The sequence below is a fragment of the Ovis canadensis genome, chromosome 13 (assembly GCF_042477335.2).
Source record: "Ovis canadensis isolate MfBH-ARS-UI-01 breed Bighorn chromosome 13, ARS-UI_OviCan_v2, whole genome shotgun sequence".
NCBI classification, from domain to species: Eukaryota; Metazoa; Chordata; class Mammalia; order Artiodactyla; family Bovidae; genus Ovis; species Ovis canadensis.
Genome location: NC_091257.1, coordinates 75754514 through 75776895, shown reverse-complemented (window position 1 = coordinate 75776895; position 22382 = coordinate 75754514). Strand labels below are relative to the sequence as shown.

At 43.1% G+C, this 22382-nt stretch overlaps 2 protein-coding genes across 3 annotated transcripts in view; one reads left to right on the top strand and one right to left on the bottom strand.

The window, feature by feature from the left end:
- The window catches only part of C13H20orf96 (chromosome 13 C20orf96 homolog), a 41610-nt gene extending 38954 nt beyond the window's left edge, over positions 1–2656 (bottom strand). The window contains exon 1 of the mRNA XM_069546887.1: positions 2630–2656. The gene's annotated coding sequence lies outside the window, so the exon portion shown is untranslated. The remainder of the gene's footprint in view (positions 1–2629) is intronic.
- A 413-nt stretch (positions 2657–3069) lies between these two features.
- Positions 3070–15822, top strand: ZCCHC3 (zinc finger CCHC-type containing 3). Of its 2 annotated transcripts, XM_069546885.1 has the most exons (2): positions 3070–4414; positions 13791–15822. In XM_069546885.1, exons 1-2 carry the CDS (start codon positions 3546–3548, stop codon positions 14236–14238), a joined length of 1317 nt encoding a protein of 438 aa, XP_069402986.1. In that variant the 5' UTR covers positions 3070–3545; the 3' UTR covers positions 14239–15822. The 2 variants fall into 2 exon arrangements, with proteins under 2 accessions (XP_069402986.1, XP_069402987.1); XM_069546886.1 differs by lacking the exon at positions 13791–15822 and having other exon boundaries at positions 3070–6215.
- The last annotated feature ends 6560 nt before the right edge of the window (positions 15823–22382 follow it).

Below are 22382 nucleotides of genomic sequence, written 5' to 3'. Positions count from 1 at the left end.
ACACTGGGCAATTCACTTCCATGACTGAGCCTACTTTCCTCATCTGTGCATAGGAACAGTAATTCTAAGTCACAGATTTTTTTTCTCTCTTGTGCTCCAAAACCTGCTTCTTTTTTCAAAGGCCATCTCAAATCACACCTCCCCCACAGTCTCCTAACTAGCCTTTTAATAATAGTGCAAATTCCAAAATTCTGTCCGTTAAAATCCAGACTGAGATGCCAAACTTACCAATTCTACTAACCCTCTCTGGCGATAATCTGCCAGGAATGAGAAAGGGCTGCCCTCTTCAGATGGCCTTGGTGCCCATCTGGACTGTTTTGCTCACAGGATACCTGCCTGGCCCCACAACTTCTGGTTCAGCGATCTCTACCATCTTCAGTGATCTCTGACTATAGACTTGGTCTACAGTCAGACCAAGCTGACTACTGGACAGTGCTGAGGGGAATGGTTGACAGTTTTTTAAATAAATTCAGTGAGAAATCAATATAAATGTTTAGCCTTTTATCCAATTCACAGTGCTGATAGTGAAATCAAGAAAAAAACCTAAAAATGACCAAAAGAGAATAGAGAAAACTTGGATCTGCAAAAGTTGATGAGAAAAAAGGCACTGATGGAAAGTGCCTTTACCCATACCAGCAAAATCTTAAGACAGAAGAAGATACAGTTAGTAAAACTGAGAAGTAGCCAGACCCCAGTCCACAGATCAAATCTTTTCAAAATACAAACAGATCTCTCAGTAGTCAGAAACAAAACAAAAATGCCCAGTATATCTTGATTCCGTGAGGGGTCCTGTCTAGTACAGTAAAACAAGAAAAAAGTGTTAAGATCTGAACAGAAAGATGTTCATTATTTACAGACAATATGACTGTCAACAAAGAAAAGGAAATTGATTCTAAAAGCCATTGGAAACCTTAAGATTTCAGTATTGTTGGCAGATATGAGTTCAATACAAAAAAATTCAAATGTGTTCCCTTTAAACACCAACATCAAATATGTCATCTCTAAAGATACCATTTACAATAGCAACCAAGGTGCCTTGGAATAAATCCCTCCCAAAATTATACAAGATCTTTATGAAGAAAACCATAAACTGCTATTGAAATTCATAAAATAAGACTTACATAAATGAGGAATCCCAGAGGGTCATAAATGGGGAGACTCAGTATTATAATATGGTAATTCTGTATAAATGCAATGTAAACCCAATTAAAATTCCCAAAAGTGGTTTCCTGGAATTTACTAAGCTGGTTCTAAAATTTATACAGAGGATCCAAATATAGCTGAGACAACCTCAAAGAAAAAAAGAGAAGGAAGAATGTTTGCCATTTAAAAAAAGAAACTAGAGTTAGGCTTCACTTTAAAAACAGGAAGATCTGGCCACAGTGGGAGCAGTAATTAGCTGGAGTTGACTATCAGCTGCCCCTTCAGATAGACTATGCACCCTCCAGCTCCCCCATTTCTTTATTTAAAGTACCTGCCTTGTAGATAAATTACTGTGTGCTAGTTACCTGGGGTGGGGAGTTAGGGTAAGAGGTACAAAAGAAATTATTAAAAATGAATAGGTTCTAGGACTTTCCTGGAAGTCCAGTGGTTAAGACTTCACTTTCTAATCCTGTGGGTGCAGGGTCTGATCCCTGGGAGGGAAGCTAAGATCCCACATGCCTCGAGGCCAAAAACACCAAACATTAAAATTAAAAAAAAAAAAGACACAGTGTTGTAACAAATTCAATAAAGATTTTTTTTTTAATGGTCCACATCCAAAAAAGAAAAACTTAAAAAAAATAAAATACATAGGTTCTATTTGGTTATATAAATATCCTCACCATGAAAAAGATATGAGCAGGCGAGCAGAAAGAATAAAAGAGTGGAGTGTGTGAATAAGATTTTGATACTTCCGGTTAATGATCCCAATACATATGATCCTGGGCATTTGGGGCAGAGAAGGGATGGAGGAAATCAGGTCAGGAGTTATAAAGTGAAGGAATAGGAAGCACAAGAGTTGGATCCTGAGACCAGTACTGGAAGTGGAGTAAAGGGAACCCTCTTAAAGAACTCACAGGGATTCCCAGATGGTAGGTAGAACTGCAAGAGAAATAGGAAAGAATCCAATACTGGCAGAAAGGAAAAATAAACTTTTCTGGAAACCCACGGTGGACTAACCTCTTTGACACAGATTACCTCCTAGAAACCCCACTTTAGTCCTCTGAGAGTAGATATTAATATACCCTTTGCTATGAATGAGCAAACTGAGCTTTGAAAACCAAGGTCACTGTCCCCACGTGACAAAGCTGAGATTGGAAGCAGTCAGATTCAAACTAGGGTCTCCCTGACTCCACAAATCATCTTTTCTTTCACTAAACCCAGAAAGATCACTGAAGCACCCTGAAATACAAGCAGTTATGGTAAAGAAAACAAGATGACAAAAGCTATTAAACCCATTGCCTTCCAGCACTCAAATTTTATCACTGCTTCCAAACGCGAGTTGAGACAGAACAGGAAGGAATAACAGATTGTGTCCCGTGCTAGCTTTAGTTAGGGAATCTGTGTGAAGGAGGTTTTCTAGGGAGTATAATCGAGAGTCCTTTTTCCACAATGTCAGAAGCAAAAAAGTGGAAGAAATACAACCCACCTTCGCGTGGAGCTGCCTGTTAATTCTGCCACTTGGCCAAGTGATTTAACTCCTATCTCCAACCCCCTGCTTCCTATATAATGGGTGTAATTACAATACCGTTTTGGAAGGTTCCATGTGATAAAGCTTGCGATGTGCTTAGAACAATATTGGACATTTACGCCCTCAATATAATTGCCATCACGAATATGATGGAGGTCTTTAAAAAAAAATGCAATGGAAGTATCTCAAAAAATGAGTGACGGATAGAGGTGTAGTGTGATATGGTATAGCAAAATTTTAATGACAGAAAGTTAAAACAGTTTAAATGTTAAAGGTAAAATGTTCGCCGCAAAATTCTACTTTCTGCATGTTTGAAAATGTCCATAATCCAATGTTGCAAAAATAATGCATTGTGATCTGCTTTGGGAGGAGGGAGAGCTAAGTTTTGTCTGTTTTTTGTTTTGTTTTGTTTTGTTTTTTTAATAGAAAAGGTACAAAAACGAAAACAAAATGGGCGAAATCTTCCTCAACTCTGTCCCGCCTTCGGACTGTGGGCCGTTAGCAAAGCCACTTGAATGAAATCATCGAGGACCGCTTGCGAAACACCAAATCCTCGAGAGCGAGGGCAAAGCTGCCAAACCCTCGCGACGGACAGGGACGCGCTCCAAGATCCCCATCCCGCTTCGGGGCCGAGGAGGTGGGGTTGGAGCGAGCACTAGCGGAAACGCGGTCCAGCCCTTACCAGGGGGTTCCCGGCCCGCAGCCGCAGGACGCCCGAGCGCCTCAAGTAAATACTTTGGCGGGGCGGGGAAGAGAAGCATCGAATTTCAAAAAAAAAAAAAGCCCAAACCCCCACAACCCCGGGCGGGCGGGCGCGCGCGATGGGCGCACTTTGGCTGCGGGAGCGAGTGGAGGATGCTGGGAAGGAGGTAAAATGGCCACCGGCGGCGGCGCGGAGGAGGAGAGGAAGCGGGGGCGGCCGCAGCTCCTGGGCCCCGCGCGCCCGTCGACCAGGGCCGAGGAGGCCGAGGGCGGCCGCGAGAAGATGGGCTGGGCCCAAGTGGTGAAGAACCTGGCCGAGAAGAAGGGCGAATTCCGTGAGTCGCGGCCGCCGCGGCGGGAGGAAGAAAGCGGCAGCGGCGCGGGAGGCGGGCTTGGTGCTCCCGCGGGTCTGGCGGCGCCGAGCCTCGGCGACTTCCCCCCAGCCGGCCGCGGGGACCCGAAGGGCCGCCGGAGAGACCCAGCTGGAGAGGCGGCGGACTCCCGCAAGAAAAAGGGTGCAGCCGAGGCGGGCAGGAGGAAGAAGGCTGAGGCGGCAGCCATGGCGACCCCGGCGAGGCCCGACGCGGCCGAGGACGCAGCCGACCGGCCCCCCCAGGACGAGCAGGCTGCGGCGGCTGGCCCCGCTGCGGGCCCGGGAAAGGGCCGCTTCCTCGTGCGCATCTGTTTCCAGGGAGACGAGGGCGCCTGCCCAACCAGGGACTTCGTAGTGGGCGCGCTCATCCTGCGTTCCATCGGCATGGACCCGAGCGACATCTACGCGGTCATTCAGATCCCGGGCAGTCGCGAGTTCGACGTGAGCTTCCGTTCGGCGGAGAAGCTAGCCCTGTTCCTGCGCGTCTACGAGGAGAAGCGCGAGCAGGAGGACTGCTGGGAGAACTTTGTGGTGCTGGGGCGGAGCAAGTCCAGCCTGAAGACGCTCTTCATTCTCTTCCGGAACGAGACGGTGGACGTGGAGGACATCGTGACCTGGCTCAAACGCCACTGCGATGTGCTGGCCGTTCCCGTGAAAGTGACCGACAGGTTTGGGATCTGGACCGGGGAGTACAAGTGCGAGATCGAGCTGCGCCAGGGGGAGGGAGGGGTCAGGCACCTGCCGGGAGCCTTTTTCCTGGGGGCCGAGAGGGGCTACAGCTGGTACAAGGGGCAGCCCAAGACGTGCTTTAAATGTGGTTCCCGGACCCACATGAGCGGCAGCTGCACACAGGACAGGTGCTTCAGGTGCGGGGAGGAGGGGCACCTGAGCCCTTACTGCCGGAAGGGCATCGTGTGTAACCTCTGTGGCAAGCGAGGACACGCCTTTGCCCAATGTCCCAAAGCGGTTCACAATTCCGTGGGAGCTCAGCTAACCGGCGTGGCCGGGCACTGAACACCCGCCTACCAGCCAGGGTGAACACAAAGCCAGCTTAGCCCTCTTAAGTGCCAAAACTTTTTTTTAAACCATTTTTTATAGTTTTTTGAAGGAGATCTTCTTAAACCTACAAGAGACATCTCACTCTGCCTTCCTAAATCGAGTTTACTCCTTTCGGCCTTTCCTGAATTTGGTGACTCTTGTCATCAGTAATGACTACCGAGAACTGTAGTGTGCAGATATGTTGCCCTGCCCTTTTTAAAATTTTATTTTCATTTTTGTATTCGGAGATTTTTTTTTTCTGGTACTTTTTTACTTCCTACGCCTTGTCTTCTCCCTTGGTTTTTACTTTTGGAGCTGCCTTGCTCATCTTTATGCCCCAGTGCTAGGTAGGGGCCCAGCACATGGTAGGCACTCCATCAGTGTTTGTTGAATTGAGAACATCGTTGACTCTGGCTTCTGTCAGGGTGTTTATCTTTTGCAGTTCATCCCGTCCCTTTTAATTTGCTGCTTCTAATCTATGTGGTCTGAGAATTTTGTGAAACCAGTGTTGTTAGAAGTGTATGTAACCTGAGTCAATAAGCTCTGAATGGTGGCCACGGGCCTCTCCTATGGCATTAGAATGCATGGACTTTGTGACAGCGCTTTCAGTGGCTCAGAAGCCATTCTTCACAGAATCATGGAATCTAGTTTTCCTGCTGAAAAGGACCTAAAAGTTGGTTAAGACCAATCCCCTGGTTTTCCAACAGATGAAACAGTAACAGAGAGGTTATGTGACTGGGTCGAAATCACATAGCTGTCTGGTGCCAGAGCTAGCCTAGAGTAGAGTTCCCTGACCCCAAGCCCGGTGCTCATTCCACTACCTCTCACACTTCACAACATTTTCCTCAACACTTGAGGGCCCAGAAAGTCTGCTCTTTCCAGAATGAGCCCAGGGGAATGCTAAGACATCATCTGGGGGAGGAAGCAAAAGATTTGGCAGGGGCTTCAGAACACTTGGGAGATATGGAAGGGGCAAAGGAACACAATCCAGGGTGCACTCTGATGCCCGGGTACCACATCTGGATTAAAGTGGTCCAGGTCTTTGTGACCTTTCCCCTCCCCGGTCATCACCATCAGTGAGAAGTAGAAGCCCTCCTGAGTAAAGAAAGGTTTACATTTGCACCTTAGCTTCAGTAGCCAGAACCCCTAGAGAAGCAGCTACCTGGAGCTCATCTGCAACCTCCTGGCTCACAGGAGAAAATGGAATTCTACGTGAGCTGTTAACTCTAAAATGTAACTTGTTAAATAGGCCAAGCGAGAGGGCATTGGGTCTGCTAAGTGTTACCGAGTTAAAGTAGAAAAGACAGTACACTGCTTTTCTTACTGTTTTTGTCTTTGCTTTATGTTTTGCTATTTCCTTGTGGCTTAGAATGTAAAATTGATTTGTTTAAAGTTTTGTTCTGAATAAATATTTATCTTTTGTATTGCTAATGCTGCTGCACTATTTCCTTTCAAAATATTGGCTGCAGAGGTTCACAGGCCCTAGTTCAACCAAGGCTTTCCACACACCCTTTGTTTACCTTGCAAATACATGTCCAGGTCCACAGGCAACATTTTACACCTACTATGTTGTCCCCTGATGCTGGGAAAGATTGCAGGCAAAAGGAAAAGGGGGCAGCAGAGGATGACATGGTTAGATAGCATCACTGACTCAATGAACATGAATTTGAGGGAACTCTGGGGGAGTGGAGGACAGAGGAGCCTGGTGTGCTGTGACTGAACAACAAATGTTGTCCCAGGCCCTTGGGAGTTGTTACCTAAACCTCTGCGTCAGAATCAGTTAGTATATAAAATTAAAGTGTTAAGTCCTTACCTCCAAGGAATCAGAATCACTGGAGTGAGTGGAAATATGTTTAATAAGCACCCCAAGCAACTCTTGATGGGCAGCCAAGTTTGAGACCACAGTTCTGAATAGTACTAACAGGAATGAGAGGGACTCTGCTCTCTGGAGATTACAAACCAGTGGGGTAGACAAAGGTAAGGTGTCAATTTCACATCTTACAGTTATTGTAATTGTACTAAATTGGATACAGATTGTTCATGGGCTTAAAAATAAAATGCTGTCTCTTCCAGCTATAAGGGAGGAAGAAAGTCCAGGAAACTTCCCATAGAACTCCAAGCTTCCCTGGAGACTCTAGACACAGCCTTCTGAAGGAATTTCTGTCTCTGAGATGATGAGATGATCTGATCCTAAGAATTATTGTTCCCAGCGTATTGATTCTCTGACTCAGTGATTTGAGGGTATTTCCAGAGCTGATCTGGTGCAGTTGAGGCCTGGATGGCTTTTGGGAATCATGAGTTTCAGAGCCAGCTCAGCCCTTCTTCCCTTCCTGTCTCCCAAGGCAAACACACTCTTCCCTCCTCCATCCCTCCCTCCCTCTGTCCTCTCCCCCACCCCCCCTCTTCTACTCTGCCACAGGTTTCCCTCCCTCACAGTGCTGGAGGCCTGATGGGGGTAAAAGCCTGCATTCATCATAGTCCCCTCCCCCTTCCTCCTAGCAGGCTCTGGGCCAAGGAGCCTCCTTGGAAGGAATCTTCCCTCTCTCTGCTCCTCCCCCGTAACTGGAGGGAGCAGAGGAACAATCTGTTTCCCTGCCCATGCTCCCCACCCCCTGAGCCCCCACCAGGATCTGCTCCAGGGCCTCCTGCCTGGCGGTGTCCGGACTGGGCCATGGGCTGGAACAGAACAAACCTCCCCTGACTTCCTCTCCTGATCTAACAGTCCCCAAATTAACAATCCCTCAATGTTCATGGGCTCCTGGGGAGGGTGTCCAGATCCCCAGACTGAGGCTGACGGGCTAGCTGACATTCATTTCTTCAACTTTCAACAGTACTGAAGGCCATTAGCGCAAGGCCCCAAACAAGGTGCTTTTATACACCTGTGAATAAGTGCACTTGCAGAGGGAGCTACAGATAAGAAATAAGCAATTTTTTAAATAATATTAAGTATTTTTTGTGTTGAGTATAGAGTTGCCTCAGGAACAGGTCTGGCAGAAGAAATGATGATGTCTGGACTGAAACCTGCAAGATGAAGAGTCAGGTGAAAAAGGAAGAGATATTCAGGCAACAGAAGCAGTCTATGCAAAGACCTGGAGACTAGAGCACAAGGTGTGTTCAGGCTGGCTGTAGAGTCACGGGAAGATGTGGTTGGGAAAAGGCCCAGAGGAAGTGACACAGGGCTTGTCAGTGTTAGAAGAGGCTTGATTTTGTCCTAACACCCTCCACTCTGGCCTCCTTCATTCTGTTCATTTAACACACCCAACTCTTTCAAGGCAATGGATTACAGCAAAATAGTCAAGTCCTTTGGGGCTCGAATTCTAGAGTCCTGCAAATATGTAATTATAAGAGTGATATGTTTAATAAGGAATATTGATCTGTTCTTGAGGATGAGGGATACCTTCCCAAACAAAATGTTTGAACTGAGATCAAAAGACTATATAAGGAGTTGAGAGATGGGGTTGGAGATTAAGTGGCATAAGGATATAAGCCTAGGTTTCCATTAGGATAATAAGTATAACAACCCTACAGTGGGAGGAGGCATGGCAGATTCTAGAAGCCAAGTGAAGTCCAGTGTTTAGAAACAAACCACTCTAGACATTGAGGAAAGTAATGGGCTCTAGGCTGGATATTAGGAAGAATTCCTAGAACACCACAGAACTGACACACCAGGGGAGCTACTACCTCTCACAGAAAGGAGCCAGGAGGCCATCACTGAAAAGATTGAAAAGCTGCTACCCAAGGACGAGATGTCCCTTCCAGTGCTACTGCTAGAGCAGTGAAATGTCAAGACTTGAAGCCAGAAACCATATTCTAGAGTCTCCACAACCTTACTTCCAAGCAAAAACAGCCAACATTGTTTGACTTATGCCTATTTCCACCTTCCAAACCTCATGCTAGCATACCTAATTGTTGGAGCCCTAGCTTCAGTGGAATCAGGAAATGCTTTCGCTTTCCAGCACGTGTAGCACAGAAGGCACATAAACAGTCGGAATGGGAGCTATCTGCTAACCAACCACATCTGGCACAACCAGTGTGGCAATAATGCAGAGAGGGGGCAGGGGGTGATGGTGCAAAATAAGACTGCAGATCTCTTGGGGAGGTCTGGTCAGCCACGTTTAGAATTTGAGTCTAAGAATGATGAGGTGCCATTGAAAGATTTTTAAACAAGGAAGTGACATGTTCAGGGTTATATTTTTAAAAGACCATCCAGGATACTTTGTAGAGAATGGGACAGAGGGAAGCCCAAGTGTAAAAAAGTCCATCAAGGTGACAGATCAGGGCACCTTGGACCTGGGTAATGCAAACAGAAAAGCAGGCAGGATTTCTAGAAGTTGTTAAGTCAACAGGACTTAGACATGGGCTGGAGGAGAAGTATCAAGGATGACACCCAAGCTTCCAGCCTCTGCACTTAGATAGATAGTGGGGCCATTCCCTGAGATGGAGAACAGAGGAGAAAATCCAAGTTTCGGATGAAGGTCTTGAGTCTGATTTTGGCTGTGTTGAGTTTGAGGTCTCTGTAGAGGATGTCTAAAAGGTGTGGAACGTGTGGTTCAATATCCACAGGTCTTAAATTGTAACCAGATCTCGGGCTTGAGAAGTAAACCCAAGTGTCCTATAGCAATGGTTTTCAAACTCTTTACCCACATTCCACAGAAGGATATACATTTTACATTGCAGCCATCCAACATATACATGTGTATACTTAAATATAAATGAAAAAGTATAGAAAGAATATTATCTCTGTGGGTGGTGATGCACTCATCTTTTTATTGCTTCATTCTTTTATAAATGCTTACATGACCCACATATTTGTTGAATGGGTACCCATTGGATTGAATAACGTAAAGGTTATTGGTGAAGGCATTTTAGAGTGTTGTGAGAAAGAGGTGGACTAAGGAACTAATAATCTTCCTATAATGCAGTCTAGCACTCTAACTCTTTTACTCCCTGTTGCTCTTGGAGTTAGCCTAGCATACAACTCTTTCGAAAGGCTTCTGGGCCCCTTTTGGAACCTTGTTCTCAGCCAGAGTGCCCATTACCTTATTTTTTGTCAACTCCAGGTATGGCTGACAAAGAGCTACCAGGAGTTCAGTATGATGAAGTATGGAGTGGTACAAGAGGAAGCTAAGGGTGACCAGGGGTCTCATCAAACCAAGTTGAAGGTAGACTTCCATGAGAGCATTATCAGCCTTAGGCAAGGCCAGTGGATCTATACAGCACCACTTGCTGGCTTGTCAGTGTGACTAAGAATATTTGGGGGAGGATATGTTTTGCGAAAGTAAACAGATACATTATGGAGGAGAATGCAAACTTTGCGGAGTTGTAAAATAAAACATGGACCAACATCTTTGGAAAGCAGTTTGTTTGGCACTATAAAAACTTTAAATTCACATAATCTTTAACACAGCAGTCATTTATAGAAGATGAATATATAGCTAAACTTGGACACAAAGATGTTATGTATCATGACATTCACTGATGCATTATTTGGAGTACCAAGGACTGGAAACAACCTGATTATCAATTACCTATCAATAGCAGTTAGATAGGCTATGGTACATTCAAATACTGTAACTAGGAAGTTGTTAAAAGGAACAGCTATTAAAAACCACCTAAGACACATTTTAAAGTGAACAAAGCAAGATATGGTATGCTTCTGTTTACATTTCAATTTTACTTTTTTCAGCTTTGTTGAGGTATAATTCACAAAATTGTAAGTTATTTAAAGTATACAATATGATAACTGATATACATATTACATGTTAAAATGGTGGAATAAATACATATACATGCTTACTTATGTATAGAATAATCTGGAAGGATATTAGTGAAATTGATAACTATTGTAGCTTCTGAGTTCAGTTCAATTTCAGTTCAGTCGCTCAGTCGTGTCCTACTCTTTGCCACCCCGTGAATTGCAGCACACCAGGCCTCTGAGAAGAACCTACTATTCAGGATTTGGGATGGAAGGAAAACATTTTCCACAGTATACCCCTGGTAGGGGCTGTGGGAGGTTGTTTCTATTTCATGTATTATCTCTGGCAAAAAAAATAAATAAAAGCAAAATGCAAAAGGCAACACAAGGCTTGAAAGAAATTCTTGTGGAATCCTTAGAAACAGGAGTCCATTTTCTCTCTCTTTAAAAATAAGACATTTTGATATGAAAGTTTAAGACTCTAGAACAGCCAACTCACTGTCTTCCAAGCTTCGCCTCCTTCCACCCAGGAAAACTGTCCCCCGGGTGAAATTTGATCACAGTAAGGCCCAGCTTAAGGACCTTCAAAGACTCTGTGTCCTGGGTTGGGGGGTGCCCCTAGGCCTTGCCTGGCTGCCCAGCCTCCTCTGGGCCTCCCCCGCTCCCCTTGGCTGGGCTCCCAACAATCATTCCAGGAATCCACCCTTCTAGACCCATGGTTAACTCTTTGACTTCCCCGGTGCTCAGCGCTAATGCTACTTAACAACAGCCTTCTCTAACCTAGACCAAACCCTCTTACACTCTCCCCTCCTTTTTGTTGTCATTGCAGGTACAATATGTTTATTTATGCTGTGGTTTGATTAATATCTGCCTTGAGTTCCCTAGGGCAAAGAACATGACTTTTTTTTTGCCCTTGGTTTTAGTTCCAACATCTCTACTGTACCTGGCATATAGTAAAAGTCCAATAAATATTTATTGCATGGATAATCTAGAGATTACTTGGCTACAGTTACAGATCAGGATATGTACCTCCTTATCTTTTTTTTACCTTTTTTTAAATTGAAGTATAGTTGATTTACAGTGTTGTGTTAGTTTCAGTTGTACAGCAAAATGACTTTAGTTTTACATATATATATATTCTTTTTCAGATTATTTTCCATTATAACTATTATAAGATACTGAATGTACTTCCCTGTACAGTAGGTCCTTGTTGTTTATTTTATATACAGTAGTCTGTACTCTTCCTTGTTCTATGTACATGACATTCAAAATATCCCTTAGCACACCTGTTGCTGACTCTACTGAATAAGGGCTTATTCATTCATCTTTGAAAAGCAAATGCAAATTTTGAGATTAACAAATACACACTACTATATATACAACAGACAACAAGGACCTACTGTGCAGCACAAGGGGTAGTAACTTATAATAACCTACAATGGAAAGGAATCTGAAAAGTTCTCTCTCTATATATATATATATATATGTATGTATGTATGTATATATATATGTAATTGAGTTCTTTGCTGTATATCTGAATCACTGAAAATCAACTACATTTCAATTTTAAAATAATAATAATTTTTTTAAAAAAGCAATTCACTTCTTCGGTCTTCTCACCTTTGGTAAGAGTTTCCTTCAGCCTGAAGGTCAGACCATTCTCCCCATTCCTCTGAAGGCATATCATTGAAACTTAAGCCTGCATGGCTCCCACACTATGAGGCCCAGTGGATTGTGAATGCCTAGCTTTAACAAAACACTTCCTTACCCCTGGCAAGAGTAGCTCTGGCCCTGAGCCCTGCCCCTCCTCAGGGGTTGGGGTGGGAAACTGTGGGCACAAGAGGAACTGCCCACCCAGAGTCTGTGCCCTCCTTTTCCAGACCATTCTCTGAAGCCTCAGAAGTCCCTTCCAAAATATCCCTACGGTCATTTAGAGCCTCCATGGCCTCATCCCTGGGTTCATCTCAGCTGAGGGCAGTGCAGCCTGATACACCCCTTACAGACCTGAGGCTTAGGTCTCAGAGTAGCTGTTTGTAAGAGTCAGATGGATGTGGGGGCTGGGGTGTTCACTCATGCATGCTGGGTCTCTAGCTGATGGGGTGGGAGGTAGCAGGACAAGGGTTAGAAACAGGATCCAGTGGGCAGCCCTCCCTGGGCAGACACATCCCCGATCTGATCTTCAAGGGTCCTGGAATTCTAATTTGAACCTGGCCCTTCCAGGTGGTGGTGAAAATAGATCCCTCAAGGAGGAGAAGATACCATATTTAACTTAACACATTAAATTGATGGATCACTTCTAACTATAGAGACACATGGTATATGGGCCTCCAGTTGCACACTTGTCCTGGGCACTACAAATATCCCTGTTTGGTGGTGTCGTTTCTTAGCTCAGACAAGCCATTTCCTTACCAGAAAAATGGGTTTAATGGTAACTGCCTTATCAGGGCTGATAAGAAATTGAAATAAAGATTCATATAAAGGGTTTGGCAGAGTGCCAGGCCCTCAGTAAACAGTAGCTATCATCGTTATTTTTTCCTTTTTGCCCTCTGGCTATCATCTCCCATGACTTTTTTTTTTCATCTCTCAAGATTTTCTAGGTGACATCCAAACTGGTTTCTTATGTAAGATTTCCACACTGCTCTTTCCTCCTCCCTTGTTACCTATGAACTGATAACCTCCTATTCTCTCCACCTAGCCAAATCCAGTCCCTTCTTCAATTACAGGAATAGCTGCTGGTGACTACAGTTTACTGTTTCCAGCACCATATTAAGAGGTTGCCAGGCATTATCTCAACTCAGTTCTGACACCGACTTAACGAAGTGGGTGCTGTTTATCATCCTCCAAACACAAAGACACTGGGAGCTGGAGAGTCCAAGCATTGACATCTGGTAGGTGGTAGGGCCAGCGGGAATGAGAATCCGAGGGTCTTACTGCAGACAGGTCTCCCAAATGCCTAGTCACGATCCTGTCTGCCGCCCCCTCCGTCCTTCCAGTGTACCGGCCAGCCCTCTCTCCTCCAAGCTCAACTCCAGGCTCTTACACCCCTTCGGGTCTGTCTTTGGACTTTCCTCCCCAAAGGCAGGGCGCTGTGTCTCACGCCACGTTGCACACCCACGTTGCATCCCACATCAGGGATCCTCCCTCCTTCTGTCCTCTTCCTTCCTCCCTACTTAAGTATCGCTTTCCTAGTCTGCTGGGCTTTGTGTTCGTTCACATACTGAATGTTATCAATGAAAGGTCAAGGGAGGATGGAATTATTCGTCATTTTTCTCTTACATCTTTAACGGGCTGTTTATTATTTTTTTTTCCAGTGAGCACGCAGGCCAGGTTTCTCGAACCCAGTTCAAATGCTGCTTGGCTAAGTTGGTTTGGTCGGAAGAAGGCCCTGTCCCCTTAACTCCCAGCCCCCACGCCTCCTCCACCAGCCGTCAAATCCAGGACGCCCATCCCCCTCCGGAAGGGGGGAGTTGGGAACGAACGCCGAAATATGAGTGGCTCTTTCAAGCCTCCGTTGCCGTAGAAACCGGCTGCACAGGCCTTGGCGGTCCTTTATACCATCCTCAGCGACGCAGCCAATGGGCCACGAGCTCCATCCAGGCGCTGCCCAGCAACCCACCAATGGGCAGGCCTCTTGGCTTAGAGTCCTGCCTTCCGCTTAGGGACACCACCAGTGAGCTTCGATCCTGCTCCCTCCTGATTCAATGTAGCAACAGACTCGATTTTTCAAAAGAAGGAATTCTCCAAATTAGAAGGAACTAGAAGTAACGCCTCTGTCAGTTGCAGCCTGAATAATCTGGCTGCTATTTTATTTAAGGAGAACAAAAGTGTTCCAATTACACAGTATATGTTGTTCACTACTAAAACAATTTTAGGCAATGAAAATTTAGGCAGTGGGGTTGATATCATCTCTATGTGGATGTCTTTCTTTATAGGTATTTTCATTTAATTTAAAATGATCAAGAAGCTAGTCATCTTTCTTTGTATTTCAAATGCATACAAATGAAAGACGCTGAGGTTTGTTACTGAGTTCCGAGACATTGACCTAAGCAATGATAGTCGACTTTTACTGGACAAAACATACTGAAACTGTAGGATAAATGAATATTTCTTTTAATCCATTGAAGAAATTCCATTTTTAAGGCAAGCTGTGTAACTACTTTAACACGCTAAAGTCTAAATAAACTAAACGTGTTTCTAAAACCTTAAGCCATCTTTTTTAAAACAAACTTTATTTTTGAGAACAGTTTCAGATTTACAGAAAAATTGTTAGAAGATAATACAAAGTTCCTATATCCTCCACTCATCCGGTTTCCTCTGTTATTAACATCTTACATTAATATGGGCTTCCCTGATAGCTCAGTTGGTAAAGAATCGGCCTGCAATGTGGGAGACCTGGGTTCCATCCTTGGGTTGGGAAGATCCCCTGGAGAAGGGAAAGGCTACCCACTCCAGTATTCTGGCCTGGAGAATTTGATGGACTGTATAGTCCATGGGGCTGCAAAGAGTGGGACACGAATGAGCGACTTTCACTTATATTAATATGGTGTATTTGTTACCATTAATAAATCAACATTGGTGCATTATTAACTAAATCTCATAGCTGATGCCAATTTCCTTAGTTTTTACTTATGTCCTTTTTCTGTCCTGGGATCCCATTTAGGATGGCACATTGCATTTATTTCATGTCTCCTTAGATTCTTCTTGGCTGTGCCCATTTGTCAGACATCAACAGGACTTATCACAATTGATATTGACCTTGATGCCCTGACTAAAGTAGTGTCTGTTAGGTTTCTCTACCTTAAAGTTACTCTTCTTTTACCCCTTTCCTTGCTCTCCTCTTTGGAAGAAAGTAGCTATGTTTAGCCCACACTAAATAGTAAGGAGGAATGTTCTATCAGAGTGTCTATTATACTTCAGTTATTTGAAAATTTTCTGCACTGAAGGTGTGTTTCTTTTCCTCTATTTATTCAGTCATTATTTATATCAGTGGACTCACAGATGTTTATTTCATACTTTAGGTTATAATCCAGTACTATTTAATTTTGTCGCTCAAATTGGTCCAGATTTGGCCTTTGGGAGCCTTTTTAGTTGGCTCCTGAGTCCCTCTGATATATTCCTATCTTTGTGTGTCTTTTTGTTGTTGTTGAGCACTTACTTACTTTCTGGTAGTATATGTTATCTCAGACTCATCTCGTATATTCCCTGCCCCAGTCCTAAATTAGCTGTTTCTCAAAAACCCCGATTCCTCCTATTAGAGAATGGCATTAGAAACCAAAATTTCGACCCTAAGTGTGCTTATTGCTACTCAGATGTTTCTTTTAAGCCTTCCCAACTAACAAAACAAAGAAATAAGTTTATATATGCTAACCTGTGTACATACACATATCTATGAATAGTTCTGTATGTAACCATCTACATCTATACTAAGCTATTAGTTATGAGGTTCTATTTATATTTTCAACTCTAATCTATTACCACATGAATCATTCTAACCTCCTCCCCTTGCTTATCTGTAAATTCCCACTCCAACAATGAGAAATCTGGCTCCCATCATCCACCAGCCATTTACTTAATTGTTTAATTCTAGTATATATGTATATCAGTATCAGTATTGTTAACCCATACCCCTGTGGGAAAAGTTATCAACTTTCTGTACACTTTCTTTTGCTTTTAGTTTTACAGACTCTGCTCATTTCTAAAATTACTTAAATCAGGGTCCTCCCCCACCCCCCAACCCCCACCTCACCCCTGCCTTTAGTGGGGTTGTTTCATATGTTTGTGATACAGTTTCATTGCTTTGTCACATTCTGCCTTCCATTTTGGGATTCTCCCTATGTTCTAAATTATTTTTTATAATTTTTTATGCATTAAGATTTGCTCTTTCTATTGTATAGTTCCATGGGTTTTGACAAATGCGTAAGGTCTTGTAGCCACAGTTATACTATATATTAATAGAAGAGTTTTACCACCCTAAAAATTTCTCTGTGCTTCACCTTTTCAACCCTCTCTCCCCCAAAACCCTGACAACCATTAGATCTTTTTGCTATCTCTATATTTTGTCTTTCTGTACCTTTTTTTTTTAAAAAAAAAAAGGGAATACACACAATAGAGTATTTTGGTTGTCGCTCATGTTACAACTCACTGACTGTTTACCATGTCCCATGTCCTAAACTATTATGCTCTCCCATTTTGCAGATGAGAAAACTGAGGCACATGAGTTGAAGTAACTCTGTAAAATCTCACAATATTGAACAAAGTTTGACTTCAGATCCTGGATGCTTTGATTGTTTAAAGCCCCAGTATGTCCATGCTTTACTTCTCAGTCATCTATGGGAGTCCTCTATATATAGCCAATAAGAGGAGAATGACTTATTTCCCAGTTTACCCAGGCACTCTCAGTTTATCTCTGTTGTTCCAGCATAATTAGTAATAGTATCCCCTTTCATGATAAAAAAAATATGGTCACCTCCAAAGGAAAAATCTAATGAATTTCAGAGTCAGGTTGTAGGAGTAAGAATTATATTCTAGGAGAAGTGGAAGTGTGCCAATGGGGTGTGCCAGATATCCAAATAAAGTCAGCTCCTCATCTAGTCTCCTTCCCCTTCCTCCTCCCAATCTGATTATTCCCCAAGTCCACCAGTCCTGTTGGTGCTGCTGAAATGCCTCTGATGCTGTCCTCTTCTCCGCATGAACATGCTCCCAGTTCTGGTCTTTCCTCTCTGCCTCGTGCTTCTCTGAATTTCAAACTGTATCTCATGGACTGGCAACCCATAATTCCATTAGGATCTTTAAGATTTGGGGGATTTCACAGAGAAGTAAATAAAATAAAATCCTTCCTCCCTTGAAAAAAACTACTTATTTTAAAATTTGGAGATGGACAACAGATTGCCAGCTTTTTATTTTGCCAAGTAAAAATGAGGGAAACCTCCATCTTTTGTATTCGTACTGCCTATTAGAAATATAATACAAGCTCTAAGTGTTATTTTAAATTTTCCAGAAGCCACATTTCATCTTTTTTTTTTTTTTTTTTTGGCCATGCCACGTGGCATGTGGAATCTTAGTTCCCTGACCAGGGATGGAACCTGCACCCTCTGCATTGACAGCCTGGAATCTTAACAACTGGACCACCAGGGAAGACCCCAGAAACCACGTTTTAAAAGGTAAAATAAAGTTTTTGTTGTTTAGCTGGTAAGTCGTATCCTACTCTTTTGTGACCCCACAAACTGTAACCCACCAAGCTCCTCTGTCCATGGAATTTTCCAGGCAGGAATACTGGAGTGGGTTGCCATTTCCTTCTCCAAGGGGATCTTCCCAACCCAAGGATTGAACCTGTGTCAGCTGTGATGGCAAGCAAATTCTTTACCACTGAGCAACCAGGAAAAACCACAAATAAATAGACAGGTGAAATTAATTTTAATATATTTGATTTAACCCAATATATCCAAAATGTTATAATCTCAAAAATATTAACATGATAGTTTACATTTTTTGTGCTATCTGAAAACCAGTGATAGTTTTGTACTGAGCACATTTCAATTTGCAGGAGCTGTATTTAAGTGCTCGAGAGCAATGCAGTTCTCCCATGTGCAGTTCTTTCCTGTTAGTCAGTAAAAGAGCCCTGGAATATATACACACATTCACATATGATCATAATCGTTGAATTTTTCAGAGAAGACATTTAGATGAATCAAAAAATGAATTCCCTTGTTCCTATTGCTTTCTCTCTTTATTATGAATGTCTTTGAGGACCATGCCAGTTCAAAGACTGATGTTTTAGAACTAGACTCAGGGTGGGGAAAGTTGCATGGTGCTGTAACAGCCATGCCCACAGTCGAGTTGGCGCCTTCCTCCTTTCACTGCATGGATATTAACAAGGCTGCGCTGTCCCAAGATGTGCTAGGTGCTGGGGAAAGTGGAAATCAGGTGGGTCCTCTGAGCCCATGGAGCTCCTGCTCTACCATGGTGTACCAAGTAGGACCTTGCAGGCAATGAGAGGGTGTATTGTCTGCAGAGAATCTGAAAACAATAAAACTGATTGAATGTCTGTCTGCATTTTATTATTACCATGTGCCCACAATTCTAAACCATGACACAGATTAAGACATTCCTCCCTGAAAATCAAGTAGTTGGTCTAACCTGAGTCCTAATGATATATTTATAAGCTTTGAATTGGCATATTTTAATCACTTGTACACTAGTCGACAGTATCACCCACCAGGGACTTATATCACAACACTTCCAGCTATACATTCAGCCCCTAACACACACCAAGCCAGTTATACGTGTTAGTTTTGAGAATAAGTTCATAACAGTCCAGAATTGTTCAAGCTCGCTTCCTGAGTACTTGTGTCTCTAGCCCCTTTGGTACAACATATGGCTATGTTTAAACAATAGATTGAAAATAAACAATGATAGCCCAGTGATTAGGAAGCTGAAGAACCAGAACTTGAGTTGCTTCAATTCTGCCATTCTATGTGACCACTTGAAGCTTTTGTATTTAAAATTCAAAACAGTGAAACAGTGAACTGCAGTGTGTGGTAACTGCAAATTTTATTATTTAGTAAAATAGTATATATACAATATTATTATTTAGAAAAATTATGTTTTACCAAATTTGAATCATATATTTAACATTAAAGTTGATTCTTATTTTTAAAGTATTTTCTTATTTTTTAATTTTAATGTAATTAATGGGATGGAATTATTGCAACAGACTGCTATGTGGGTACATTTTTTTATTTTCTTTTCTTTGCAAGGAAATAAAGTAATTGGAAAGTATGGATCAAATACTCTTTCCCTTTTTTTGTACTATAATATTTACTTTTACTGACATGACTACATATACAAAGTTTAATAAAGGAATATTTTCACCATCCACATTTCTTATCTGGCCATTACCATTAGTATTATTCATTGTGTTTCATGCTTATTGAAAATACTGTCATTTAACAAAAGTGGGTGTTAAAAAATTATCTGTTCTGGGACTTGCCTTGTGGTCCAGTGGTAAAAGATACATCTTGCAATACAGGAGACACGGTTCGATACCTAGTCAGGGAATTAAGATCTCACATGCCTTGGGGCAACGACATGCACCTCAACTACTGAGCCCACAAGCGGCAACAAGTAAATAAATAAAAACCCAAACCTGAGCACGCGAACTAAAGAGGAGTCCCCACTTCCTACAACTAGAGAAAGCCCAGGCACATAACAAAGAGCCCGTGCGCCACAACTAAGACCCAGCATAGCCAAATAAATTTTTTTTTTTAAATTTTTAAATTTTCTGTTAAAGTATCAGACGAGCTAGGCAGGTCACTGGTGCTCTGAAGAAAAGGAACATGGGGTTAGGAGAGCTCTAAAGAGGCAGACACGAGGCAGGAGTGCTGGAAAGGCGAGAGAACGGACTTCCTAGCACCCTGTGTGGGGAGTCAGCTCAGCCTTTTCCACAAATTGAAAGTGACTCAAGACTGAGAAACTCAAAGAGGAGAGTCAGATAGGTGAGCAAGGGTCAGATCATGCTTGGCCTAAGTTAAAGTCCAGTGTTTATCTTGAGAGTAATGGGAAAAACACTGATGGGTTTTAAGAAGGGAAGATGCACAAGCAGTTTTGTGACTGAAAAACAACATCCTTCTAGCTTCAGGGAGGAGAATTGAATCGAAGGAGACATGCTGGTTACAGGGACCAGAAAGGAGGCTGGACAGGTACCAGATAAGAGATGATGGCAGTCTAGTAGGGCAGTGGTGGTGAGCATCTCTCTGAGAATCTTTTTAAAGATTTTTTTAAGAATAATTTTTTGGGGGGCTGCACTGCATCCTCATTGCTGTGTGCAGGCTTTTCTCTAGTTGCCATGAGTGGGGACAACTCTCTCGTTGTGGTGCTGGAGCTTCTCACTGCGGTGGCTTTTCTTCGGATGGACCAGGGCTCTAGGGCTTGGGGGCTTCAGTAGTTGCAGTTCCCGGGCTCTGGAACACAGGCTCAACAGCTGTGGTGCGTGGACTTAGTTGCTCCTCAGCACACGGGATCTTCCCAGACAGGAATCGAACCCGTGTCTTCTGCACTGGCAGGTAGATTCTTACCATTGAGCCACCAGGGAAAACCCTGTCTGAGAATTTTAGCGTCTACCTGCCACAGTCTGGATTAAACAGTTCAGTGGTGAGCCCGACCTTGAACTCCTGTGGCCTGCAAGGTTTAGACTCTGGGACTCCTATGTGAAATGACTTAGGGTAATCTGTGTGCACAGATAAATACCACATCTCAGTGGCAGCCAGGAGTTTTGGGGTTTGGGTTTCAAAATTTCACTTCCTTCCCTTGGCTCCCAGAGGAATCTGACCACTGACTGTGATTCATTTAATAAATATGTATTGAGTACCTACTGTGCACCAGGCACTCTCCTAGGGACAGAGCAGGAAACAAAAGACAAAAATCTCTGCTCTCTTGGAGCTGGCAGTCCAGTGGAGGGGAGATGGGCAAAAAACAATTGAACAAATAAAATATTCTGAAATGTGGTGAGTGGTATAAAGCAAAGAGAAAGGGTGAGGAGTTAGAATAATGCAAGCAAAAATTAAAGAGTCTAACAATACCAAACTTTGGACAAGATGTCCAGATGAAGAGGATCTCTTCTATGTTGTTGGTGGAAAAGTAATCTGGTACAGCATTCATATATCTCAGAGGCAGCCACCACACTTCCCATAAGATACCTGGGAGACCTTCCAGCACTTGAACACCAGGAACACATTTAGGATTGTTAACAGGAACATTCTTCCTAAGACCAAAAACCTGGCAATAACACAAATGTCCAGGAATAGGACACTAGATAGAAAAATTGTAGTACATCCCTGCAATGGAAAAATGAATGAACCCTACACAGGTACAATCATTCAGATGAATCTTACCACTATAATAATTAGAAAGTAAATAGCAGAGTATTACATACAGCATGGGAAAATTGCTCAGTCATGTCTGACTCTTTGCGACCCCATGGACTATACAGTCCATGGAATTCTCCAGGCCAGAATGCTGGAGTGGGTAGCCTTACCCTTCTCCAGGGGATCTTCCCAACCCAGGTCTCCTGCATTACATACAGCATACCTTTATGCTAAAACTAAAGGCAAGATAATGTATTTTTAAGAAAACATTTTAAAAAGAGAAAGGAGAAATTGAAACCCTCATACACTGCTGATAGGAATGTAAAATGGGGCAGCAAATCTATTGAGACAGAAAGTAGATTTATGGTTGCCTAGAGCTGGGGGTTACAGAAGAGGAAGAGATGGAGGAGTTAATGAGTAGAGTTTCTTTGGGGAATGATGAAAATACTCTAAAACTGATTGTGGTGATGGATGCATAGCTCAATTAATATCTCATTGAATTGTATATTTTAAATGAGTAAATAGTCTAGTATATAAATTATATCTTAATAAAGCTGCTCATCTTTTTTTAAGTATACGAGAAGATTTAGGATAAACATTACATCAGGTGAGAAGAAGCAGGGGATGGGATGGGAAAGGAGTTCATAGAAGGTAGGTTGTTATCCATGTTCCAGTTCTTGTGTTGAGCTGCTGATGTCACCAGGTTTTACTGTATTATATACAAATAAGTATATACAACCATGACCCGAACCAATCATGGGAAATGATAAAACTGTCACAGACCTACAATTCTGTGTAGCTGAGACACGGGAATGGGTGGGCAACAGCAGAGAGTGGTCAGGGCAGGCCATCTCCAGAGTCAGTGTGAACTGAGGCTAGAATGAGATGGACCAGCCATGTGGGGATGGGGGAGAATTTTCTAGGCTGAAGAGACAGCGTCTATAAAGGCCCTGAGGTTGGTCCAAGCCTTCTGTGTTTGAGGAATATTCAGGAGACAAGTACTTGAAATTCTAATATCTATATCCCAGTTAATCTGTAAAA